The sequence below is a fragment of the Pithys albifrons genome, chromosome 3 (assembly GCF_047495875.1).
Source record: "Pithys albifrons albifrons isolate INPA30051 chromosome 3, PitAlb_v1, whole genome shotgun sequence".
NCBI classification, from domain to species: domain Eukaryota; kingdom Metazoa; phylum Chordata; class Aves; order Passeriformes; family Thamnophilidae; genus Pithys; species Pithys albifrons.
In genome coordinates, this window is record NC_092460.1 from 10332102 (window position 1) to 10357385 (window position 25284).

The 25284-nt window shown below is 44.3% G+C and overlaps 1 protein-coding gene across 1 annotated transcript in view; it reads left to right on the forward strand.

The window, feature by feature from the left end:
• Positions 1-1163: 1163 nt before the first annotated feature.
• The window catches only part of GRIP2 (glutamate receptor interacting protein 2), a 252171-nt gene continuing 228050 nt past the window's right edge, over positions 1164-25284 (forward strand). Inside the window, exon 1 of the mRNA XM_071550449.1 lies at positions 1164-1218. Within this exon, the coding sequence (XP_071406550.1) occupies positions 1164-1218 (55 nt within the window). The remainder of the gene's footprint in view (positions 1219-25284) is intronic.

The following is a 25284-nucleotide window of genomic DNA, read 5'->3' on the forward strand; positions in this document are numbered from 1 at the left end:
GTGGACAGAGCACAAAGGTTGAAGCTGCTGCCTCTTAGCAGGGTGCTTGGCTGTCCTAAAACAGCTGCTTTTCATGCAGGTAGAAAAGCAGAACTGAAATTTAAGCTGAAGTCCACATGGATACATCTAGATGGATGTATTATTTTTCTATTGTAGCAGCCCTGTGCCGTGTGGCTCATGTCAGACACTAGCCTTGCAAAACTGGAATTAGCTCATGCTATCCCAAGGAGAGTTTGGTCCCTAATATTTTAGATTATAGCAGATGTTGTACATAATATCATCACTCTCACAAAGAGAAGCAGAGATGCAGAGTGAGACCTACCTGCCAGTTAAGAAAAGACCTTATGAAGAACAAAAAGATCTGCTAGTCATTGCAGAGATATGTTGCCCCCGGAAATTAAAAACATGAATACTCTGGCATATGCAATAAACATCTCCTTTGTGTCTGTGTAAAAGCACTGAAACCTCTGGAACATTAAGAAATTACAAAGGTGCTTTTAAGTCCCCCCTCATACACTTCAGCTGCTTGCAAGCAGTGGTGACAAAGATGAAGTAGATCAGCCTGGCTGTTGCGCAACTTTATTTACCAGAGAATCCAACTTCAGAATAAACACCAGCGTTGACGCGCGCACCTGTGTGAGGCTGCCAGGCAGCTACCGCTCGGTGAAGGGAAGAGACGCCAGGCTACAGCTGTAAAGGGAAGGGAGAAAGGGAGCAGTGTGCTCTCCGTATCTTTCCTGGGCATGCATTTATCCAACGCCAGCCGGCGATTTGGGACCCGTGGGAACGCCGGTGCGGTCGGAGCCTCGGTGTCCGTTCACAGGCGGGCCCATTCTGTCTACGCAAACCACACCAAGGGAAAATATACGATACATACACATTGACAGAATTTTTTCCCACCCCCCCTCCCCGAGTTTGCCGTTCCCCGCCCCCGCGGCGGGAAGAGCGCACCTGCGCGGCGGGCGGCCCGGGGCTGTGCGCAGGCGGGGGCGGGCAGCGCTCCCCCGCCCGGCCCCGGCCCCGCCGCCGCCGCATGCACCGCTCGGCCATAAAGCGCCGGGGAGCCCGGCTGCGCTCGGCAGCGCCCGTCGCTCCCGCCGGCCCCCCCGGGCCCCTCGACCCGCGCCGCTGCCCCGGGGGGCGGCAGCGCTGCCCCTGCCGCGATGCCCGGGTGGAGGAAGAGCCTCGCCTTGTGCTTGCAGCGGATGCAAGAGGATGGTGAGCGCGGCGGGGGGGAAAGGAGAGGTGGAGGTGTTCGGATTTACCCTCCGCCTTCCCCTTTCCGTTATTCTTGGAGAGGTGATGCGTCCCTTGCTGGGAGGGGGTCAGTCCCCTGCTGGTATGGAGCTCTGTGGATGAAGGGATTGGAGGAGGGATGCTCTTCGTGCCGGTAAACTTTGCCGCAGCAAATTTGCCCTTCCATCCCTGGGCTTGCATCGTCTCTACTTTGGGGTTTTCTTCTTCAAGTGTTATGGGCAAACCTGAGCGAGAGGTGGCTGCATGGTCGTTTTTAGGTATTTAGAGGGGCATGCAGCACCTGAGCCCCAACTTTCTAAAGCTCCTGGTGATGCTGTTTTCAGCTGGTAATTTTTCCCAGTGCCCTACTCCACCTGGGGATTAAAGGGTTTGCGAATTGCATAGAGGACGTGTCGCGGTAATCTGATTCCTATTGTGCTGCTTACTGTTGCTCACAGTGACTGTGAATTATTTTGTTTACTTGCTTAAGAGTGTGATGTTAAATAATTGCTGGACCTGCGGCTCATAAAAGTCGGGAGAAGGCATCCACAAGGTGGCACAGCATAAGAGAGGTTTAGACATTACATTCCGACTCCTGCGTTTGTAGATGAATAGGGATGAGAGTGGTGGTGAAAGTTTGTCTCTGAAGTGCTGTTCTTCCGTGCTGTCAATAGACTCAGGCAGAGGAACTGATCACGGGTGGGCAGAAATAAGAAAACATGTATGTCTTAACAAACCTCAGCTGCTTTGGTGTAAGTAGCTAATGGCAAGCTTTTCTTTTGTCATCCCTCCTCCTGACTGCCTCTTTGTGCACTGATAAGCAGACTTATCAAATATCTGAAGCAGCACTGTTGCAGTATTTGGTGTGAGTGATACAAAAAATCAGCCAGTTCTAACTCTGTCAGTTAATAAGCACAGAGAGAAATTGTGCTCTAGATGCTCTGTAAGGTGTCAGGACAGAGCTATTAAGCTGCTGTGCCTTTCTGGTGCTGCTTCCTTGCTTTCACTGCTTTGGGAGAACACTATCTATTTCTGATGCTGGAGTGCTCTAGGACCATGGCTTCCACTCGGAGTCTCCAGACCCCTGAGACAGAGCTGTTAAAAATCTGGTCCTGTAAAAGAGCAAGTCAATTCCCTGCCCTACACACTGAGACCTGTTGGCATGAATTCAGCCCTGTTATGGTGCAATGCTTTGTAATGCTGCCCTCATGCAGCTGACAGGGATGCTTCTCGCACTGTTGGACCAGGGATGGCTTTGGGGGGCCTTATAAAACCTTTACTGCAGTGAGCTCTTGATGTAGAGCTGTGCTGGGTTAGTGTGTTTGCCAGGTTACTTTCTCTGTGACTTCATATGTGTATGCTGTGTGTGTTGTCTCTGGGGTCTATGTAATGCCTTTCCTCCTCATCTGCTCTCCTGACTTCAGTCCCAGCACTGCAGTGAGTCTGTGACTGGTGTGCATCCCTTTGAGTACACTGGGTTTATTTCTGTGGGTGGCTCAAAGAATAGTTGGTCTTAGGAAGTTATCATTTAATCACAGAATAGTTTATCTGGATAGATAAATCTTGCAGGCTGGAGCTGATGTGCTGTGTAGAGGAGGAGGTCTGTACCTTCTAAAGAATGTGCTGACTTCATAGGGAACTTCTTTCCCCATTTCCCAAGGCAACCGATTTGGTGGCTGTGTTACAGCATATAACTCTGCAGGGGCAGCAGAGGAAGTATTTGGTAATGTTTTTTTGCAGCACTGCAGTGTTAACAGGTATGGTACAGGGTTTAACTGGATGCTAGGGAAGGTTTTGCATCATGATGTGTTGCTGCTCATGACAGGGGGATAGGGACTAAGTGACCTTTAAGGTTCCTTCCAACCCAAACCATTCTATAAAAGCACTGCAAGATATCTCTGCAGTGTTCTGTTCAGATTTTGATTTTTGCAAACCGACCTCCAACCAGTCTAGGAAGAAATACTGACTTCTGGTTTTTCTTATTCTCAGCTAGTTATATCTGCCTTGTTGGCATCTCCATGTCTATGCAGATGTGATTAGGTGTGAAGTTTGTCTCAGCTCTGGAGCTTCTCCCCCAGGTGTGGGTGATCTGACCCATCAGAGCATTCACTTCCTCTTAGAATGGCAGTACTTGAGCTTCCAAAGGAATGTCCTGATGTTGAGCAGGAGCACAGTTGTGATTAGAAGAGTGGTATATTTTAGTTACTGAATATTAATGTAATGAGCATCTCTTGCAATTTGCAGCCATTCAGAGCTGGATTGGAAGCTTCATTAATCACAGTTGGTATTCAAAAGGTCAGCTGTGGTAAGTCATAGGGAAATGCAAGATACATGTGAACTGTGCAGAAGTTCAATTGCCATTTCAAAACGCCACCCACAGTGAGTCTCTTCATGCATGTTTTGCCTTGAAGTTTCTGTCTCTTGGAAGATGGGAATGACTTCTGATCAGTGTGCAGAAATGCTTTATTCTGTAAAGTGTTGCTGTTTCCCCCCACAAGAGACTTGTACATGGGATGTACTACTCCTTATTCTGTCTTCTGTGGGGAAAAAAATGATGTTAATGGCTTGGAAATCCTTGATGGAAGATGTCTTCCCTCCAGCTTCAGTTGGTAACAGTCTTGGTACTCCCAAGCCAAGGGGTTGATCAGCTCCTCCCTGCCTGACTATGGGGCTGTCTCAGACCTGGGAACAGAGTTTAGAGCATATGGTCTGGCAGTTCTGCCCATCACTGTGGGGCCAGATCTTGTGCTGATTTACATTCCTGATAGCTGGTCAGTGATGAGAACTAGTGGGGTGTGCCAGACTCTCCCTTTCCAACGTTCCCCCTTGTGTTGCTGTCCTTGATGTGAGGCATGCAGGATTTGGACTGCATTCTTGCTGCTCTAAGGTTTTCAGTACCAAAAGAAGCAAAAGCCAATTTCTAATTTCTGCTTTGCGAACAAGGATGTATGTGGGCAGGTGGGAAATCTCTGGGATTTTGACACATCTGAGTGGATATGGAAACTGTATATCTAGAAAGGATAAACTGTATCTGCAGACTGACCAGTAGAATACTTTTATCCAAACTGATGAAAGTGAATGTTATGTAGATGCCTAGGACTTGTAGAAGATGGGTCACAGACACCTTTTGCTGAACCTGAGATGTTTTTCTGCTTCTACAAGGAAATAGAGAGTTTGAGTGCAAATTTAGGTTGTTGATGATTTCCCTTCCACCCCCAGATGGTTTTTTTGACTAAAAGCAGAAAATTTGACTCTCACCTTTAAAACTCCAGTATGATACCTTGAAACAAGCCCAACCCCAAACCCTTAGAAAGACTGATGTAATGGAATTCCAAAATATTGAGTGAGTTACCCACTCCTTGCATGATTTGTGGGACAGCTGGAAAGGAGGGGAAGGAGAAAGGAGCAACTCGGACCTGCTCCAAAAAGTGACAAAATTGCAGGATTGCATTGCTGCTGTTTGCTTCCTTCCCTTGTATATGGCTCCGTGCTGGTTACCTTGGAAACAGCTGTAGGAGCATATAGGGGTATTTTGTTGCTGTGCAGCCATGGGCAGAGGTGTCCTGTGGTGTGTGGAAAAGGAAATCCTTTGTGGTGGAGGTCGATTTGCAGGATGAGGGCAACAAAGAGAGATCTTGCAATGGGTTTTTACTTTCTCAGCTGCCGTATTTTACTGCAGGTACAGTTTGGCAGGAGTTGGGACCCTTGGGGAAAATTTAGCAGGGGGGTGGGTTTTCATGGTTTTGGCAGAGGTATTTAAATTTTTATAATGGAAAGGTGGAAATATCACAACAATCTGTTTTCAGGAGGCTTATAACATGAGCTATGGACATCAACTTTTTATTCTGTGTTCGGAACAGTATACTGGTATGTTTTGCTCCATAGCTATGGAACTGTGGTTATGACTGGAAATAGTATTCTTCTTATTCATAGGCATCAAGGAGAAACATTCCACTAAGATGGAGATTTGCTGGTTTTGCATGATCACCAGAAAAGTAGAAGGTATTTCATTGAGTTCTGTGTTTGTGACGTGCATGTGATGTGTAGAATAATTGAAATAGGATAACAATAAAAAGCCAATTGTCTTTTGTTCACTTAATCATAAGCATTTTGATCTTGCAAACAGTATGGTGTGCATAACTTTAAATCAATTGAAGTGTTCTGCTGCTTAAAATTAAGTGTTTGGTTGTGTACTTGCCACATGAGAAATAATTCAATCATTCAGAAAGGAGGTTATTGTATTTATCAAGTAATCCTTGGACCATCTTTCAGTGCCAGGTTGAGTCTGTTGAGTTTTTAGACATTGTCTTACAGAGCCCTCTTGTCCAAACCTACCATGACATGATCTATTATACTGGCACTTAGTTTCCAGTAAAGAAATTCATCTGGGTAGCTGTCACTTAAGTAGTGTGCAGTTGGACTGTCCTGAGGCTGAGGGACTATTACATCTGTCTGCTGTATGCAGCTTGTTAATATATTTGTGCATGTGATACTCTTACTTACAATGCATCCAAGCTTTGTTGGAGACAAGGTCTTGCACACACACAGTGCTCAGGAATTTATGGGTTGCTCTTTGTTGGCAATACTCATTATACAGGCCACTGCTTTTAAACAAAATGTAAAAATAGAGGTTCTGACCCTCCAGCGAAGTGTGGTGGGGAATTAGGATTGCATGAAGGCTGTAGTGGTTAATGCTTAAGGGATAATGTTCACTTATCAAACTGATGGGACAGCCAGAGCAAATCCTGCTAGACTTTGATGGGGTCTTTTTTCGCTCATTAATATGTTGATGAGGATTTGGCACCCATTGAGTGAGTAATAGCTGCACCCAGTGCTGTGCTCCGCTCCCCTCCTTGTTGGCTGTCACTGTGCTGTGTTTGGGCTTCTGCTTTTGATCCTGTACTCCAGCAGTCAAAAAACAGCTCTTACTAAGAAGTTCTGTACAATTTGGGGGTAAAGCCATAAGGGTTTTATGGAATGACTCTAAACCTCTGTTGGAATTTGATTAAAGACAGATTGGTCATTATTTTGCTTTTTGAAGTGATCTACCAGATTTTACAACCTGAATGTGATCTAGTATCTGCAGACCATGGCTGTATGGACATTGTGGGTTCTGCTTTCTTGTTCATGCTCTTACACTCTGTGGGGCTTCTTGAGAATGAGACTTTATTGGCAATATTGAGTGATGATGCTCAGTGCTGACCAAGGCATCAGCTGCAGTGGTTTGGCGTGCTCTCCCTTTAGAGCTGCCAAGTTTGGAAAGTGTGTGTGTGGAATCTTTCATGACTTTGAAGACCTTGATGGAAACCATGAATTGTGGTAGCCAGGAGAGTTTTGGAGTGAGAAGAATTGCCCGATCCATCTGGATTCGGGCCATACTTTCTGTACCTGTTGGTGTTTCTGTGGGCTCATGCCAAGTGTAGTAGAAAAGTAGGACACAGCTGTGGCCTTTGAAACTGCTCCAGTCTTGAGCTGTGGTTGCAGCTGCTGACCTAGAGGTCTTCTGATGCTCTGGGTTGCACTTAGAGGAAGATAGCTCAGGTTAAACCAAGGCGTGTGGCAAGTCTGAGGTGAATTATTTTCTCTGCCTTTTTTTCATTTGCTGTCTGTCTCGTCTAAGTAGACACAAGTCCTGGGGAGCTGCTTAGTGATGGGTAAAGGAGGGTGTCCACCAAAGCATGAGCTCTATGTCAGGTTATCTCTTTCTATGGCTAAAACTGTGTACACCTTTCTATGTATGTCCCATTTTACTGATTATTTTATGAATTATTTGACTTCATTACAGTGGGATAAAATGACTTATTTTGAAAATTTAGAGGTGTAAGTACAGTGGAATAATTATAGGGCTATAGCTCTACTGAAATTATCCCTTAGGGTTTGTCTACAAAGACAGGCAATTGGGCATTTTTGGAGCTCTGCATCACATAAATGAAGTAATTTCTTTTAAAAGCCAGACCTAACCCTTGAAGTTCAGAGCAGTGATCTGTGCCCAGAAGGCTTGTGTAATGTCTAGAGCAAGTCAAACATTTTTTCCTCCATAATGATCTCTTTTCCCAGAGAAGCCACATGTCTCCTGCTCCAGTGAATGTTCCTGTGTATGGGAACTGCTGCTCCACACACATCTTGGGCTAGGTGTGGTTACACCATCTTAATGTCTGTTTGCATTCCTGAAAGGAGTATAGCTGCTGTGGACTGACACTGGTGTAACTGGGATTGGTATGGGCAATGTTTGATTTAGAGAATAAATCCCATGCTGATGGTCTCTGTTGGAAATAGCAGCTACTTATCTGCAGTGCTTGGCCTGGGTGAACTACACAGTGGAGTTAAATGTTCCCTCTTGGAAGGGTCTGCATTTTGTCCAGTTATACTTTGTCTTCCTGTGGACTCCTTCTCTTGACAGAAAATGTAGTGAAGCTTTAGAATTCAAGTAGGGTTGTTTTTTTTTTTTTTTTCCAGCCCTCTTGTTTTGTCAAGAGAATGAATTATCTTTTTTATTTTCTGTGATTTTTCTCCTCTGTCTTTGGGAAATGAAGGAATTCAAGTAAGGTTGCTAAAACAAGTAAATTTTACAATTATGGTGATTTTTCTGTTACTGACTTTCCCCCTCATTAATGTTAGATGAACTTGGCAGCTATAATTACAGGCTCTTGCTTTTGAGCCAAAACTGTTTCTGGCTCTGGCAAAATTTGCTGATTCCATTGATAGCATTGGGAGGGCTGCTTTCCACTGGGAAATCAGTTCAATTAAACATATTTTCCTCTGACAGCGTCAGGTATTTGACATCAAGACCACTCTGCCTTTAAGGCGAAAGGGGCTATTGTGCTATTTGAGATCAAGGAAATGCTGTGCATGAAGATGGGGTTTTTTCCATGTCTTATGTGTATTAAGTAGAGGTGTCAGTGACCCTGCCAGCTAAGCTGCAGTGGCTTGATGAACAGAAACCTCTTGCTGAGGCTGCAAAATAAATTCAATGCTAAAATCTTCAAGTTGTCTATGAAGTAACACACTTCTTTGCTTAAAAACTTGACTTCCACTGTGAACAAAGCACCAGAGAGCTTTTGGTTTAGAACCTTTATTAACCTTGACTGCTGCTTTGTTGCCAGTCAGAGGCTATTCAGGGTATTTATTTGGATTATAGGTGTTGTCACCTCTTCTTGTACATGTGATGCTGTTGGTCATCCTGGTGACACTTTATTCATCTGTACAGAGAAGTAAAGATCTCAGCTCATGTTTGAGTATTGCCTCATATAAGCCAAGAGGGGAGCTGCTACTAGAGGCAAGGATTACATCAAACATGAGAGATCTCACTTGGGTCCCATGGGATGGAGCTGAGATTTGCCTCTGGATATATTTTTTGCCTTGCACTCAGAAAAAAACCCCACCACAAACTAAATCTTTTCTTCTCTGTTCTTAGGGCAAAGTTGAGGGGATTGTACAGTATTTGGACACAGAGGATCCCTGTCTTTTATTTGATCCCAGTCACCACAGATGCAGGGTGTAGACTTGGGGTGGGGGTGGAGGGCTTGTCTTCACTTGCATCCACTTACAGCAGAGGCCTTGAAGATTTAGCAACAAATGAGAAAATGAGATGCAAAGAAGGGGAAAAATAAGATAATTTGCCAAACTGTCAAACGGTGTGACAGTTTTCAGGAATTAGCGACGCTAAGTTACTCTCTTCTTACTTGGTACTAATGTGCTTTCCTGATGCAGATTCAGTTTTCCTGTGTGTGTTCCAGGAAATTATGTTTCCAGGAGTGAGGGCTCCCTCATTAAAACTATCTTGCCCAGATCCACAGCTTTCAATTACTGGAAGTCAGGGGAAATTCCCTGTGGCTGTCACAGCGGGATGAATTTAGTGAAGAGCTTGGAGAATGTTAGTATTCGTAGCATTTTGTCTCAGGGCTGTGTGTTAATCCTGAACAGAGGGCACCGTTGGGAATGAATAACTTGTTTCTAGATTAAGTGTTCTTTTGTTTACTTTAATTTCGGAAGAGAAGGCAGTCAATCTCCTTATTGTACATGCAGTCATGTCTGTGGAAAAAAAAATACAACAAAAAAACCAACCAAACCCAAACCTCACGCATCTCCTTTCTGTGACAGGAGGGCAGGTAGACCTGTGTGAGGTGCAGAGTGGTCTGTACTTCCCCTTTGAGAGTACTGTCTTTTCAGCCTTCTTCCATCTCTGGTTTTCCCTTCTGAGCTGGGAAGATACATGGTCTCTTTGGCTGTCAGTCTTCAATTTATAAAAACCCCCCTGTGGCCAGCATGCTGCAAGGTGCATTCCTGTGGAGTGCAGGCCTTCAGTTCCCAGGAGAAGAGTGACTCTGTGCTTGGTGAAGGGCACAGCTGCTCAGAGCTGGGTTGTGGTTGACCTGTACACTGTATATGTATGAAGTGGACATAATTAACAACCTCTTTTTGCTTCTGTACCTCCGTATCCAAAGAGGGTGTGGAATTGAGTACTGTTGCTGCAACTGTCAGTGCTCTCATTTGCCTCCTTCTTCCCGTCAATGGCTGAGGCCCTTTAAACTCCAAGAGTATTTTCTCCGCTTTGTATAAGGATGTCTTTCTAGACCAGTAAGAAAGAATGGGGAGTGGAGCAACAAATCCGAAAGCTGATATTCAGTCCTGGGAAAAGGTGCACAAATAACCATGAAGCAGAGTTGTTGGCAGCACTGGAGGAGGTGAAAGACAAGAATTGCTTTAACTCTGCATTGCAGAAATCAATACAAGTTGCTGAAGAGTGAATAAGGATGAAAAGAGAAATAGCTCGGTGTTGCCGCCTTTTATTTATTTATTTATTAAACAACATTTGCAAACAGCTTTTGAATAACTGGCTTAAATTGGTCTTCAACACAGAATCCAGAAGATTTGGAGATTTCTTCTCAGTTAGAAGGTAACTGCAGGTAATACATCTGGGCTCTGTCTCCACATGGTCCTGGAGACTGGTGTGTTGCCTCTAGGGTGTTTCAAACAAAAGCAAAGTTCAGGCATGCTGCAAAACACATATGAGGCATTTAGGTGAGATACTGATGCTGTGAGCATGCTCCAATTTATCATCCGTATTTTGCTACTCCAGAACGTTTCAGGAACTTCATCCTTCTTTTCATCCTATTCAAATGCCTTGTGCAGTAGCACTTGGTTGCATTAAATAGCTGCTGTGTTCCCCGACAGATTGGTCTGTAGTCCAGTGGCAACTGCAGCAATTCCAGTGTGGCTGGCACTTATTAATGAGTTGGTTAGTTTTGGAAATGGATCCACAGACCTTTTGGTGCTGCATGTAACTCTGTTTCTGACTGAGCATAGGGCTTGGAGCAAAATAAAATTATAATTTAGTTTCTGAGTAGTGCGGAATTTTCCCTGGCAGTTAAGATTAATGGGACTTCCTGTGCCACTTGGAAGGCCAGTCTGAAAACCTTTGCATGCCCTGATCTTGTCTGCTGAACATGGATGATGACTATGCTATAAAGGTTCTGATGCTCAAATTAAAATGGATGTGGATCTGCAGTTAAGTGTAACTTCATGGCTGTCTTTCTCTGCTTAACATCTTCATATTCAGAATTATTCAAACTGTGCCAAATATTTGGAAAAAATGTATCATACAGCTGGGCAGAGCAAGAAATTCTGTTTAAGTGGGTAAAAATTTCCCTCTACAGTAATGAACTGTGCTGTGAGTTTACCAGCTATCTAATCTAGTTTCCATCCCTTACATCAAGTGATAATCCTCTAGCAAATTAGGTGCTGTTAGCAGTGTTTCTGTCAGCCTGGGTCTGGCTGTACATCTAGGCAGGCTGCCTTTGAGGAATTTAAAAATTTGCCCTAGTCAGTCATGCTTCTTGCTCAGCCTCTGGAGACTGCCTTTCACATGTAACACAGAGCTGAGCTGTCTGTCTTGCCTGTTTAATTGTATTTATCCTTTTCTTCCACCCACCACCTGCCAAGGCTGTTTGGCCATGTCTAGGGATGGCTGCTGGGTTTTTTTTTTTTTGAATAGCCATTGTAATTGGCTTTTTGGCATATCTTGTCCTACTTTAATATAATTCCTTCACAGTTACTGTGCTTACACAGGGGCTTGTTATTAAGTGGGAGAGGGATCAGAAAGCAAAACGTGGGAACCTGGGTGTGATGGTGGTTTCTCTAGGGCTTGCTGGCTGTAAGGTGTCCTTGCCCAGGGGTGAGCCCTGCAGGAGCCATGTGCCTCCTGCTCTCAGAGCCAGGCATGCTCCGTGGTGAACCCCACACTGCCCTGGCAGCTGGCACTGCCCCTGCACTTTGGGGCTGCCCCTCGCCAAGGGTCACCTACTGCCTGGGGAAATTCAGTGACAGGCAACACTGCCACGAATGCCATCCAGTTTCTGAATAATTAAGAGGGAGTGTGGCTTTTGGCCAGGGAGCGCCATCCTCTGCCACCCATCTGCTTCCCTGACTGTTGCTTGAAGCAGCTGCTCTTCTCTGGGGGTTTCTGGGCACAGCAAGGGCTTGCAGATTTCTGACTACCCCTCATTGCCTTGCCACTGACATACTTAGTGAACTTTAAGTCCTCAGAATGTTGTTTTTTTGTGTGTGTTTTTTTCTCTTTAAAATTCATGCCATGATGTTTAATTGCAAGCTGCAATGGTGGTGCTTAGTTTCAGTGCAGTGGTGGAGAACATAGAGGTGGGAGGGAGGGACAGGAACTGCAGGATTGTGCAGTGTGTGGGCTTGTTTCACTGTTATCTCCCACTGCAGCTGTGACTTTCTTATAGAAATCCAGCTCCTACACAGCTGGCTGTAGGTGCTACTCAGTAGTGTGCAGGGAGAGCTGTGTTGAATTGCACTGCAGGCAGGTCCATCCTGCTCTGGTATTGGTGTGATGGGTGTGCTGGCATAGACCCTGTGTAGAAGTGGGAGGCCTGTTCAACAGGGTGTAAAGCAAAATGACTGACAAAGCAGCCCTTGCGTTACAGGAACAGGTGATGACGGCAGCTGCTGCAGTTTTAAAACAGCTGAGGAATTCCCTGTGTATATGACTATGTGGAGGTTTTTTTAACGTGACTCTAACTCTGGAGTGAATTGGCTCTAGAGGCTACTCATAGCCCCTGAGTATAATAGTATGACATAATATCTTTATTAGCTGTGCTGCTGTACAGTGGGGTAACTCCAGCATTTGACCTGTTGAACCTCAACACCAAGTAAGTGGAAGCCAGGAAGACACTCCTAAAGTTGTTTCAGCCTCCAGCTTTGCAAACTCATCTCAGATGGCTGTGCCCCACTGCAAACCCTACTTGTTCCACATCTGCAGCTTTTCTTGTTCGGAGTTTCCTTCTGGAGCCCAGCAGATTTCCTGTGATGAGTCACAGCTGAGCTAATGTGACAGTGTGTGTGTGACTCCTGTTTCCCATGTACCTGTCACCTCCTCAGCCTGCCACTAAACAGCTGGGTTGGTTACCCACTGGCAAAATATTAAACTCATTTTGATGTAGTGAGTTAGGCTCACAAGTCAGAGGTGAATTAGATGCTATCAAACAACACAGACTTTGATGTGTGCCGTGAGAGCATTGGTGATGGGGTCTTGGGGAGGAGAAAAGTAACTTATGCAACCAAGTAAGCAAGAGGGTGGAGGTGGTTTTTGGACTGTCCCATGACTGGGTACTGGATGGGTTTATTAGGAAGAGCAACTGTCTTCTAGTATATAATATTCTCATTTCACTGCAAGAGAAGGTGGACACAAATCTACCAATTTTCCACAAACACTCCACTGTGGAAAGGTGTCCTCTTTCCAGGAGGCAGTTGCTTCCCACCAAGAGGGTAAGCCCGTCTTTCTGGCCAACTGTGGTGACCCAGCATTGGAAGGGACCTCTGGGGTCTACTTTCACTGTAAGTAAGACATAAAACAGCAATCGTCTGTGATGATACTGTTTCAGGAGCTCATTGATTTTTTTTTCTTCTCTAGGACAGGGAAGTGAGTTAAAAGGATGAGTCACTGACCAATTTGAAAAGGAACAACCTCCTCAGTGCCATTAGGAGCTGGTAATAGATCATCTTGGACAAGAGCTGGTGAAAGGGGATTAAGGGGTCTCCTCAAGCCTGCCTTTGCTCTACATGGTGTGTGACTGCTGTTGCAATCCATTTTTTCTTTTTTTAAAGGGTGAAGAAGCAGCACACCTTATATATAAAAAGCCAACAACTTCTTGTGAGTCAGATGTGATAGTCTAATCCTTACTAGTCCAGTTGTAATTATTAGAGACAGAGTAATAACACAGCTAAAATTGTTATACGTGCCTGTTACTCAGCCAGGGGATATGATGTTTATATTGGTTTCTCCTCCAGTTAGGATCTGCTCGGGGTTGTTTTCGTTTCCTAAAACAGTTTCGCACCTTTGCTCATCAGCCTGCAGCTCCAGGTTATGTTACAGCTTGTGTATGTTGGATGCTATTCATTCTATTCATTATCACTACAAGCAATTTAGTTCAGCTCCAGATGTGCATGTCTTTAACTGATCATGGGCAAGTTTTCAGTGTTGTGGGGTCTCCATTGTCAAGTCAGTGCCCCATTGCTTGCCATCGTGTGCTGGTTTCCCCTTCTGCCATGTCCTACATTTCTGCTACTTAAATGCACTATTTCTCTGCAACTGTTGTCACTGTGTTGTTCATAAATACCTAGTTCTTTATAGAGTAACTGCTTGCTGTAAGTGCCCTTATAAAACTATGGTGGTACCATACAGAGATGTACCACAAAGCTATACGTACTTGGACAATTACAAAAATTACTGCCATAGCTGTGTCAGGTAAAAGCTCAGAGAGAGCAAGCCTGGTGAGCCTCAGTGCTGAGGCCTTACAAGTTCAATGCAGGGCTTACTGCCTGTTACTGGCTGTGGCCATGCTGTGTTGCAGGGCTGTGTGGTTACACTGCTACCAGCAGAGATGATGTGCTGAAGAGTCATTGGCAATAAGGAAAGAGACTGACACTGCTTTGTGCTGGGAGACAATTAGCTTTGTGTTTAGGGTTGGCTGTGGTCTTTCTACTGATCTTCTGGTCTTGGGTGTTGTGCCATTGCTGAGGAGAGATGGCAGTGGTGGGAAGTGTGGTTGGAGCCTGATGTAAAGCATCTCTGCCATTAGGGATGTCTATGTATGGGGATGTCTGAATTAACTTGCAGGTAAATTCCTTGCAGTTTTAATTCTTAGCAAAGTTGTAGCTGCCTTCTCTGCTCCCTCTTGCCCCAGGCTGAGGAGATAGTTGGTTGTTCTGGGTGTTAGGTAGCCACAGGAGTTGTGGACAAGATGTGAAGAACTGGGTGCTTGCAGGTCTGGCCTCCATGTTGATTTGTAAAATACTCTGAGATCCTTCTTTGTGAGAGGTGATGAACAAATGTAAAAATTTAATTTTAATACTAAATGTTTTTTTTTCCTTCTTGTACTATAGGTTAATGTTGAGCCTGTGCCAATTCACTTTCTTTCTATTAAAATTTCAGTCCCTGCTCCTTGATCACTTCTTTAGTATCTCTGGTACCTACACACGGATTTGGGATAGTAAAGTGAAAATCTGCTACTAAAGTATCTTCTCTGTTTTGAGCCTAGTTGTGACTTTGGGAGTTCAGTCAGTGTTGTGTGCAGATATGATCAATAAAGCTGCTAGTGATGTACTTTGCTATTAAGTCTTAGTTCATTGATTTAAGGAGTTACCAGGAACTAGGGAAATAACATGGTTAATTAAGTTAATTGGATTGTAAAGTCCATAGGGATTGTGCCTTTCTGTGTATTCTCTGAAGCACTTCAGACACCTCTGATCACTATAAAATAATGAATTTTTCTTTCCATGCACTGGCAGTTTGAACTATTTGGTTTCTTTAAAACTATTTGCATTTCACGGCAACAAATTCCTACATAGGCCATGAAGTTACAGCTTTGTAACCCTTGACTTTAGAAGTTCAGGTAGAAATGGAGAAGGTGGATGTTAACAGAATTCAGCTAAGTGCTGCCAAGGAATCTACATCCTTTTATCTGTTTGCCAAGATGTATTGTTAACTTGTGCTCTTAGCAAAAACCTGTGGGGCAAATTCTAGTGCTTTGGTGTTTTATCTTGGCCTTAGAGCTAATTTTGATTACATTTTTCTTGCTACCCAACAAGGCATATGAAGAAATAATACATAAGACTCTAGGCAGATCTATTCTGTGGTATCCATTTTTCATGAAAATAAGTAAACAGATCTCCCCCTGTCTGAAATGGAAATTTATTCTGGGTGTATAAAGTGAAATCTAGCACAGAGGTATTTTTCTGCAGCTTGTATTTCTTCTAATTTATGGCTCCTCTTCTTCTCTGAGTGAATTGGAGGCATTATATGTTTGTAATTTATGTTTTTAAAATTCTATGATTGTTATCTTTCAGTGTTTTTATGAAGTTCTGCTGTGGGGGTGTTCAGATAAGGTTGTATATTAAGTATTGGCCAATTTCCTAGTAGCAAAACTGGCCTTATAAATTGCCAGAAACATTGTCAGTCAGCATGAATTTGTTCTCATGTTAATTTCTTTAACCTCTTTTGGATAATTAGGGAAAGTGAGCTGTGGAAAGATGGACTGGATAAAGCTATTATATAGTGACTGGAAAACTGTACTTGGGTTTACTTGGGTAGTGATAAGTTGTGAACAAATAGATTGAATGAGATTTCCCCTGGCATCTGTTTGGGATCTGGTAAAAGTCAACCCTTTCTTTAATGACCTTCTAAAGGAAAAGAGGATATGCTCATTGTGTTTTTAAGATGGCAGCAAATTGAAAGCTGTTAAAAAACATTGATGAAGAGAGCGTGGGCTTGGTGATCTCTTGAGAGAGAATGAACACCCTCAGGAATGTTTTCTGATTCCCACGAATTTATAGGAAAAGCAAGAAATAACTGATATGGAGGATGCCTGAGCACTGCATTTAGTCCTTATATGAATTAGGATTTCTTTTACGTAATAAAGGGGGGGGGAGGAGTGAAAGGAGAAAGCACTTTTGTGCTGTTTGGCCATGCAGGCACCAAGTGAAGAAAGTTGTTGATATTTGATTTACCTAGTAATTTATTTTGAAACTGGATTTATTCATTAAAGGTTTAAATTTAGACCTCAGCTATCTGTGCTATTCGTGTCACCCTTTCTGGATGTCTTCTGACTATTCTTCATATTTCCAATTCCACAGGAACCAAGGGCTCATCTGAGCCTGGAAGTTAAACAATTGGTTTTGGGGGTGTTTGGGTTATTTTGTTTTGGCAAAAGCTTAACACATTTTAATTTAGGGCATAGCTGTTGTAAGAGCAAAGTAGCATTTTTCCTCTTTGCTTGGCTGTTGTTGTCCTTATTGTTGCTTTTTAAAGTGAAATGAATTCTCATATATTCTACAATTTCTGTAGTGCTACCTGTGATGATATAAAAGACCCATTTCCCCTCTTGCCCCACCTATTTGAATTGTCAAGTAAACACTTTATGATAACTCTTGCTAGCCAAATGTGTATGTATTATTCTGCTGCATATTGCTATGAAGCACTGCGTCTAACATTAATTTAGATGTGAGGAACTTGGCTTTCAGTATTTTTTATTACCAAAATAGAAAGCAAAGATTTAGTGTGGGTGGTTTTTTTTTCCTACGAGGGAAAATATTTCCTTACAGAATGCCTTCCTTGAAAAGTGCCAACAGGATTCTTCCCAGGAGTAACTGCTGCATGTGGTTGGCATGAAATCAGAGGTACTGAAGAAATGCCTAACCTGACAGCAACTGAACTCCATGAGGACAGGTTTTCTGAACCATTCGAGTGTTGCATGGTTGGAAGGAGGAACTGATGTTGTGTGTTTGTGGATATTCATATGATTGTTTTTTTTTCCCTACACATGGATATGTATTTTAAAATCTTGCCTGCAGATATCTGTGTTTGCAGAAACAGCTGTCACTTGAATGAAAGACTGTCTCCCTGTCTGCTGTGCCTAATGTATGGGTAATGTTACTGTCATCAGTGCCAGATTTATTTTCTGCGCTGTGATTAGGTGCAAGGCCATGGAGGTGTGTGAGAAGTGCATTGTACCTCGCTCTCAGTTGCATAGCCATTCCTGTGGACAGGAGGAACAGGAGAGCAGGATTCTGGCCTGGACTGCTATTGGTTCATTGTGGTTTTTGGCAGTGAGCATCTATTGCAAAGCTCTGATGTGTGACCAGATACCTAGGGCTTGCCCTCTTCAGTGTTTGAGGCTTCCTAAGGTGTTCCTGCAAATGCCTCTCCAATTTCTCCCCCATCTTGTCTTGAAGTCCCATTATGTGGGATTATTCCAGCTGCTGCAAGAAGCTCTTCTAATAAGCTGGGAGAGTCTGCTTTATCAGCTCTTCCCAGTGTTAGCAAACCCCTTTTTCTCTCTAATTTCCAGTGCCTGGATGTTACAGACTCTCATAACTGTAAGCTCTCAAAACTGATTTGGGTGGAGCTGAAGCAGTGCAGGGGAACGATGCTCCTGAAGGGCAGGGTGAAGGCTTGCCCAGGGCTCCTCTGTGGACATTAAGTTCCACTTCTCTAAACCTAGTGGAATATAAATCTCTATAGTATGGAAGGAGGAGCTTTTAGCAAAGTCTTCTAGTGTAAGCATTTTAGAGCTAAAGAAATGTTATTCAGGCTGCAGTCTTGCAAATCACATGCAGGTCTGTTTCTTCTTCCCAGGCTACTGAGTCCTCATGGAGGCTGCTGCTTTTCCCTCTCTCAACAATTGATGGTGGGGTATAAACTGGTCACATCAAAGCACTTCTGTGAGCAGCATAGGCATTACCTGCCAGCTTTTTCCAGTGATGCAGTGCTGGTGTGGGCATTGTGTTACCTGTGTGAGTACTGCCAGCTTTCAGATGGCAGTCCTGAAATTCTCTTTCTGGCAACAATGGTGGCTGTCATCACAGTCTTTATCCTAGGGGACACAACAAGCATAAATGTATCTCTGTTTTAACCACATGTACACGCTGGAATGCTGTAGCTGATATATATCTTCCTGCATGCAACTGCTGCTCGAACGGCAGCAAGTCTTGGGCTGTGAGATGTCCTGGGTTTTCCCAGCCTGCAAGAAAGAGTTGTCATGGAAAACCTCACAGTGGGATTCTGGAATGACAAGGTTTGCTTGAGTGTTGGGAATGTTTGTGAGAGGGTTAAACACCCGGTGCTGAAGGGGAAGAGACCACAGCAAAGGAGATGAACAGAAGAGCTGGTGCTGATCCTTGTGCCTGGGAGCAGAAGCTGCACTAGGCAAAATGCCATTGTTACTGAGCAGTGATGGAAATCCCATGACATCTGGAGGAGGAACGCTGAAGTGCTTCTGGAGGAGAAAGATTGCTGGAGGGAGTTGAGAGCTCTTGCCTTGCTCTTGAGCAGAGAGGAACTCAGAAGTTGAACACAGTGAAGGGATGTGAGTTCAGACAGGTGCCTATGTTCTGTGAGACCCCAGCTTCCCTTACCTCCACTCTGAACACTTGCAGCAGGGAGCCCTTGAAAGCAGTCATTTTACATTATCTATATGGGTAGGCTGTCTCAGAGAAAGCACCAGAAATCCATGCAAAAAAAAACAAACAAGAAGAAAGGGAATAGTTAAGCACCTCCAAACTGCTCCAAGTGCTGCCTCTGCAGTGGATACAGTTTCCAGCAGCACAAATCACTGCATTGCCAAAAAGCAAAACAGAGTTGGATTACTGAAATGAGCTCCAAAAACTCAAAATAAACCCTTGCAAATAGCTCAGCAACAGCTTGTTTAGTTCTCAGGGTTGTTTTGGGGGTGTGGAATGAAACAAAATTTAAGCACTAAAAACATTTGAAGTAGTCTTTCCGCACTGTTGAGAGTTCATTTGCAGCAAACTGTTTACGTCTGGTAGGAAGATTTGGGTGTAAAGAGAAGGAAATAACAGTTTGAGGCTGTTTGAATTGGCTTGGAAGACTGAGCAGTGCAATGTCTCTCTCTTCCTAGAGAGTGGAGTTGCAAATAGCTCTCAGGACCTTTGTCCCTTTTGTACCCTGGCACCACCTTAGTTTAGCCTTCCAGTGGATGTTTCAGTCCTCCCTGTGCAGTCTCCTTATCCAATCCATTGTAATCTCTGGTCGTGTCCCAGAGCACAGCAGCCCCCTCTGCATGGATCTGTTCTTTGCCTCTCCAGAGCCTCTGTGAATCAAGAAATTTGTCAGCAAGATTGTCTCACTGCTCTGTCTGTGTGCTTATGCTATGTACTTGGCAGGTCACAACTGACTGGAAAGCTCACCTGCCTTCTGCTGTCAGCACTGGTGGTGCTGGGGGACAGTGCCCAGAGCCTGGGTTTTGCCATGTGGAGTGCCAGCACCTGCACCCAGCCCAGGGACTGGATTGCTTGGCTCTATGCTTGGTGCAGGGTTGATACCTGTCTCTTACAAGATGCCTGTCCTCCAGCCCTATGCTTCTGAATCCCTTCTGAAGGTATTAATGTGGGAGAGAGAGATGCCTTTGGGCTGGCAGTTGAGGTCTGTTGTTGTTCTGAGCTAACAGCAAAAAAAAACCCAACCAAACCACCTCACTGGATCTGGAGGAAGCAGGGCTGGGAGAGAATTTGCTCCCGGAGCATTCATTGTACAGCTAAGGTGAGCAGTTGAGGAAAGTGCAAGCCAAATGTCCCAGGATAAATTTCCCAATAATGGAGCTTGCTGAAAGGGCAGTAACTTTGCAGGGGCAGTCAGTGCTGGTGCCTCCTGTTCTTGGTGTGGTGTGGGAGCAGTTTTTTTACTGCTGTTCAGTACCTCCTGCAGGAGACTGCAGCAAACTTTTCCTTGCCTTCATCTTGTGGGTTTGATGAATGTTAATAATTCATTTCCCTCTTCTCAGGAGTTTTGGGTGTATGGTGGAGGTTTTTTCAGCAAATCTCAGTTCCTCACCATTTTTGCATCCTGTCTAAGATTATTGAATAACATACAAGTATCTGTGCAGAGCAGGACTGCGGGTTTTTGGGTGATGACTGTATTAGCTGTGCTGCTGACAGCTCCTTGCGTTTTGTGCTAGAGGATCGCTTAAACAATGAAATAAGCCCCTGGGGAAAGAGGTAGGAAGGCCGCTGTTTGATATTTAATGCTTGACTGCACAAGGAGGCCATGGAAAAATCAAGCCACTTGGGAAGGTGCCAGGCACAAGGCCCACACAGAAAAGGATGTTGGAGCTGCCTGGGTCATGTGCCGACTGCCCCTGTTGCTCTGTTAGGTGGCTTTGCTGTGATGGTAAGTACAACCCCTGGGTGATGTGGAAATGAAATTGCTATTACTTGCAGCAGTCTTGTCCTCTGGTTCTGGCTTGCCAGGATTTCCTGTGAGAGATTCTTTACCTAATCAGGCTTCTGGGGTATTAAGCACTACAACTGATGGTAGGTGATATCTGTAAAGGCTAATCTTATTATGTCAACCTCTTATTTGGACCAGAGGTTGATGACCACTGCATACCAGAAAAGGATGTTCTGGAGCTAGGCAGTATTGAGAGGATGGAAAAAGAATTAATTACATGGAAAGATGTTCGTGGTGTGAAAGAAGGTAAAGACTGGGAGCCTATCCCAGAAAGGATATCAATAAAATGTGTCCCATAATGGCCAGTCTGGGGAAGGCCAAATGGGAACACCCAGTCTTTTTGCTTTTGGCCCCTTGTTTCAGTTCTTGATGCCCATGAGCTGAGATATGACACCACACAGAGCTGCCAGCAGCCTCTTTAGTTCAGTGCGTCATCCCCTGCTGTTTTGGGGTTGAGCCATTTGCAGTAACAGGGATGCTAAGAAATGGCATTGCTATATATGCCAACAAAGCATTTTTGTGAACTGTGTTGTCTTTGGTTTTCCTGTTTCTAATGGTATCTGTAAGAAGAGAGGAGGGATAGGGATTTTTGCTCCAAATACGGAAGAAAGTCTGGATGGCTTTGTCCATCAGCACCATGAAAGACATAAAGGCTTTTCATCCTTCAGAGCCTGGTAAATCTTCCGTGAAAATCAGTGCAATGGCCTCAGGTGATGGAGATGGACAGCAGGTCAAGCTGATCTGGCTGAGAGATTCACAACAATGTTCAATCCTCTGGCTGACCCATCCCTTGGATCATCTGCTGGCAGGAACAACCTCTGCTCTTTACTCTCCCTACTTACCTAAGTTTTCTTCTACATAGTGGTAAATGAATCTCTTTTTAGGAGAGGAAAAAAGGATAGTAAGGAAGGTGCTGCAAACCAAGCAGCATACTATTGGGACTAACTTCCCAGGAGTGTCAGGTTTGTCATTGCTGATCATGTAGATTGACAAAGGAGGCAGCTCCTGAGCTGTGCTGTGTGTGACTGTGTGAAATTTGAAATTCATTTCAAAATTTCCAGGTACTAGTTTTACTTTAAATAATTGCAAAATAAACACATAGAAGAGTAAATATGGAAGCACTTGGAAGCATGACTTCTAAAGTAAATCTGTGTGTGTTTATGTATAAATTTAAGCATTTATTATCTTTAAACTGAAGTGAATCTACCCAGCGTGCTGAGTCTAATTTCTAACATTGTTTGCTTCTCAGTATTTCTGCTGTATCCTAATACCAAGAAATTTTACAAAGCACTGGGATGCATCTTGTAGGTAAGATGTGGAGAGCTAGAGAGATTTGTCCAGGTTGCAAAGCTGTAACAGGACCTGGTTTCTGATGCTTTAGTAGACCATATGACTTTACTTGCAGGGATGAGACTCCCTTTACAGCCAGAGGCTTTGCAGCTTCTGGGATTTTTGTGCAAGGCGGTTTTGCAGTTTTTATGATCTGGGGGCAGGTTTTGACTGCAGTAGCTTAAGGTAGTGTAGAAGCTCATTCTTTTCCAAGCTGCTGCTGTCAGACTGTGTTTTTTCTCTCCTGTCTTCCATTCTGCAGTGCTTGGGCTTGGAAATGGCTTCTCACTGAAATAGAAGGTGATCTTGAAGTGACATCAGGCTCATTATTTCTCAGAATATTACCCTGCTATAATGGTCATTGAAGCACTAAGCAAACTATGGCAGCTTTACTTGACTTCTACTTTTGCTAGTCACTGAACTGTAATCCTAGTGTTTATAGCAGTATAAAAAGTGTCATTAAGTTGATCATAAATCACTTGGTTTGCTGGGAAGGCTGTTAGGACCATTCTGGTCCCCCCAAAGAGGTTCTTGGTTTGTGGTGACAAGTTTAAAAGCAGCTGTGGAAAAAGCCAGGTGGTGCAGCACAAGCAAGAGGTTGGTGTTGGCTGGGAGGGGTCAGCGCTGCAAATTTGGAGCAGAAATGAGCAGTTTGGTCAAAGTGGATGCATTTATGAATCTTTATTGGACTTTCCTGTTTCTAGGTGTCTCTGGGATGGCTCCTACCAGGAGCAGAACTGGAATTGAATTTCTACTCTCCTATCACTGTGCTCTTGGTACAGAATAAGATGTTCCAGGTGCACAGTGAAGATGTGTCAAGTTCACACACCTACTGGAGCTGCTGCTCCAGGAAGGAACAATGCTTTGGGACTTGCCTGCAAAAGGCCTGTCTTGTATCTGCCACCTGTGTGTGTTCTCTTTTGTATTGAAAATTTCAGTGCTAAAGGCTTCCAATTAGACTAATATGTGTGTCCAGAGCTGGGAGTTAATTTCAAGTAGATTATTTTATGTGCCCAAATTCGCAGCCTTTTTTAATTGTCCTAAGAAACATCAGTGCTCTCCCCATTCAGGCTGCACTTGTATGGGAGGTAGCTTGTGACCTCCAGCCTGTGTGTCTGGGCCAGAAATGGCAACTGCTTGCTAAGTGCTGTTGGGCGAACATGTCTTAAGGTCACAAATAAAGTAAATCATGGGGATAAAAATAAAATGCCAACTCTAGGCCATGGAGGAAAAAGTGTTTTCTCACAGCTCAAGTCTGTTAGACGGGGGTGCTGGAGTGCTAGACACTTTGCTTTCATCCTAGGAGTTCATCTGTCTCCGAGTTACTCTGCTTCATTTAAAATGGGTCTTCAAATCGGTTTTTGCTAAATTGCTCCAAAATCCTGTGTGGATGCTCTTCAACTGATTTAATCTTGGTTTGTGTTGGTTTAGTTTCTTGCCAACTTTTACTAAATCCATTTGAGACAGAGTTAAATCAACTTATGAGTGTCCTTGCAATTTAATTAAATCGACTGATGTAGCTAATGTAACTGATTGTAATTAAATGCAAGCAGCTTTTATATAAAGACAAGCCCTGAGGGTGTTCAGGAAATCCCATCTCATGTTCCCATTAGCCCCAAAAGGAGTTTGCTCTGTTTGCCATCTCTGCCTCTAATCCTTGTCCCAAAGCAGAGCTTTGCTGTGTTGGGCTATGTCTTGCATTTGCAGTAAACCCCATCCCTGGTGGCTCTGCCCCACTGCTGGCCATCCCTTCCACCACAGTGCTTGTGTGGCATGTGCTGACAGCCCATGGGGAAGGGCACTGGGTTACTTCTACCTTAGGTGAATAATAAACCTGCTCAGTTTATTATGAAGTCAATAATTCTGAATCCCGACTTTTGCTTAGAAATGCATTGCTTTTTCTTGTTCTCAGCCTCAAACTGGAGGCAGTGGTCTGTAATGATGTAATCTTCCCAACAACATCCACATTCTGTATCCCAAAGGCTGCTTTTTCATCTCCAGCAGGTAGCCTTGCTATTCAAGGGAGCAAAGATACTGTGTTAACATGAATTTCTGTGCCTCTGAGTGACAGAAGAGGGGACCAGATGGGAGAGAGCCAGAGCAGGCTGTAGCATCCTGCCCTTTTTTTTTTTTTTTCTTTTTCCAGTTCTGCAGGGAGTCTCAGCAGCAGTAATAGCAAAGGGAAAGGCAAGGAGTATCTGTTGTCTTCTACTTTCTGGTACTAATGTCCCCAAAATCTGGGTATCAGGGGCTGGACAGGGGAAGCACCATTTGTGACAGTGCAAGCTTTAAATTTTCTTTTTTTCCCCTGCTGTTTCCAGCTCAGTTCACACATTAAGCAAACATTAATAGCCTCTGATGATAGTTTCATGCTCTGTTTGCATCCTTCCTAAGGAGACCACTCACATCTGTGGGAGCACTCCCTCAGTGAGCCGAGGTGCCATGTGCAGATGTGCCACTGAGTAACAACCCCATGAACAAAGAGAAACCCCCCAGGGATTTGTGGGGCTGTTCATGCCCTGGTGCTCCAGGCTGCTCCTTCTCAGGGTCCTCAGAGATCCGTGTTGGGCCCTGGGGTCCTGGACTGGGCTCTTGTGCTGTCTCTGCTGCCAGATGTTCAGATGGAGGCCCTTTTTGGGGGGTCATCAGCTCTCCATGGGATCCTTGGCAAGGACTTCTAGGCTCTCTTTTCTCTCTTGTTTTCCTCTTCTTCCAGCCTGGGATAACCCTGAATTTTTCTTGTGCTCTATCATCTCTTTGCAGCTGTGCTGTGCCTGCAAGTGTAGTGGAAGAGTGGCACTTGGTGCTTAGTGCACTGAGCAAAGTCACCAGGCTAGGAAAGAATGAAAGAGGAAGGTGGTCAAGGAGAAACTCAGTGTGCAGGGGGTTCTGAGGTGCTTTCATGGATAAGGAATAGGAGCCCTAATCAGAAAGTGAAGTGGGACCCAGCAGAGCTTCAAGAGCATCAGTGGGAGGGGATTTGTGGACAGAAAGGGAAGCAACCAGCATAAAAAAATAAAACAAACAAATGGTTTGTTTGCATGATTATTTGTATAGGGGAGTGGGGGACATACCAGAAACAGCTTTTCTACGATGGATTTATGGGTGGAAATCAGAGTCATCTCATAACAGCTGATTGTGAAATTCAACTGACTGAAGGCTGGTAAGTTCCAGATCTCTGAGCAGTGTCAAAAGAGACAGGGTAGCCTTTGGCTGACATATTTCAAGAAAGTGTTGGAAATGCGCCAGGCTGGATGACTGAAGTGAAGCTGACATCTTGCAGAATAGCTGGAGAAAGCTGAGCAAGGAAGAGGTGAACCAATGAACCAGCAGGCACAAGGCTGCTGAGAGCCTTTGAAAGGGAGAGAAACCCTGAAAGGCACTGAACATAAAAATGCATGTGATACAATCTTTCTCAATCTGTGGAAGCTGTAGTGGTATGGGGGGAACTTCTG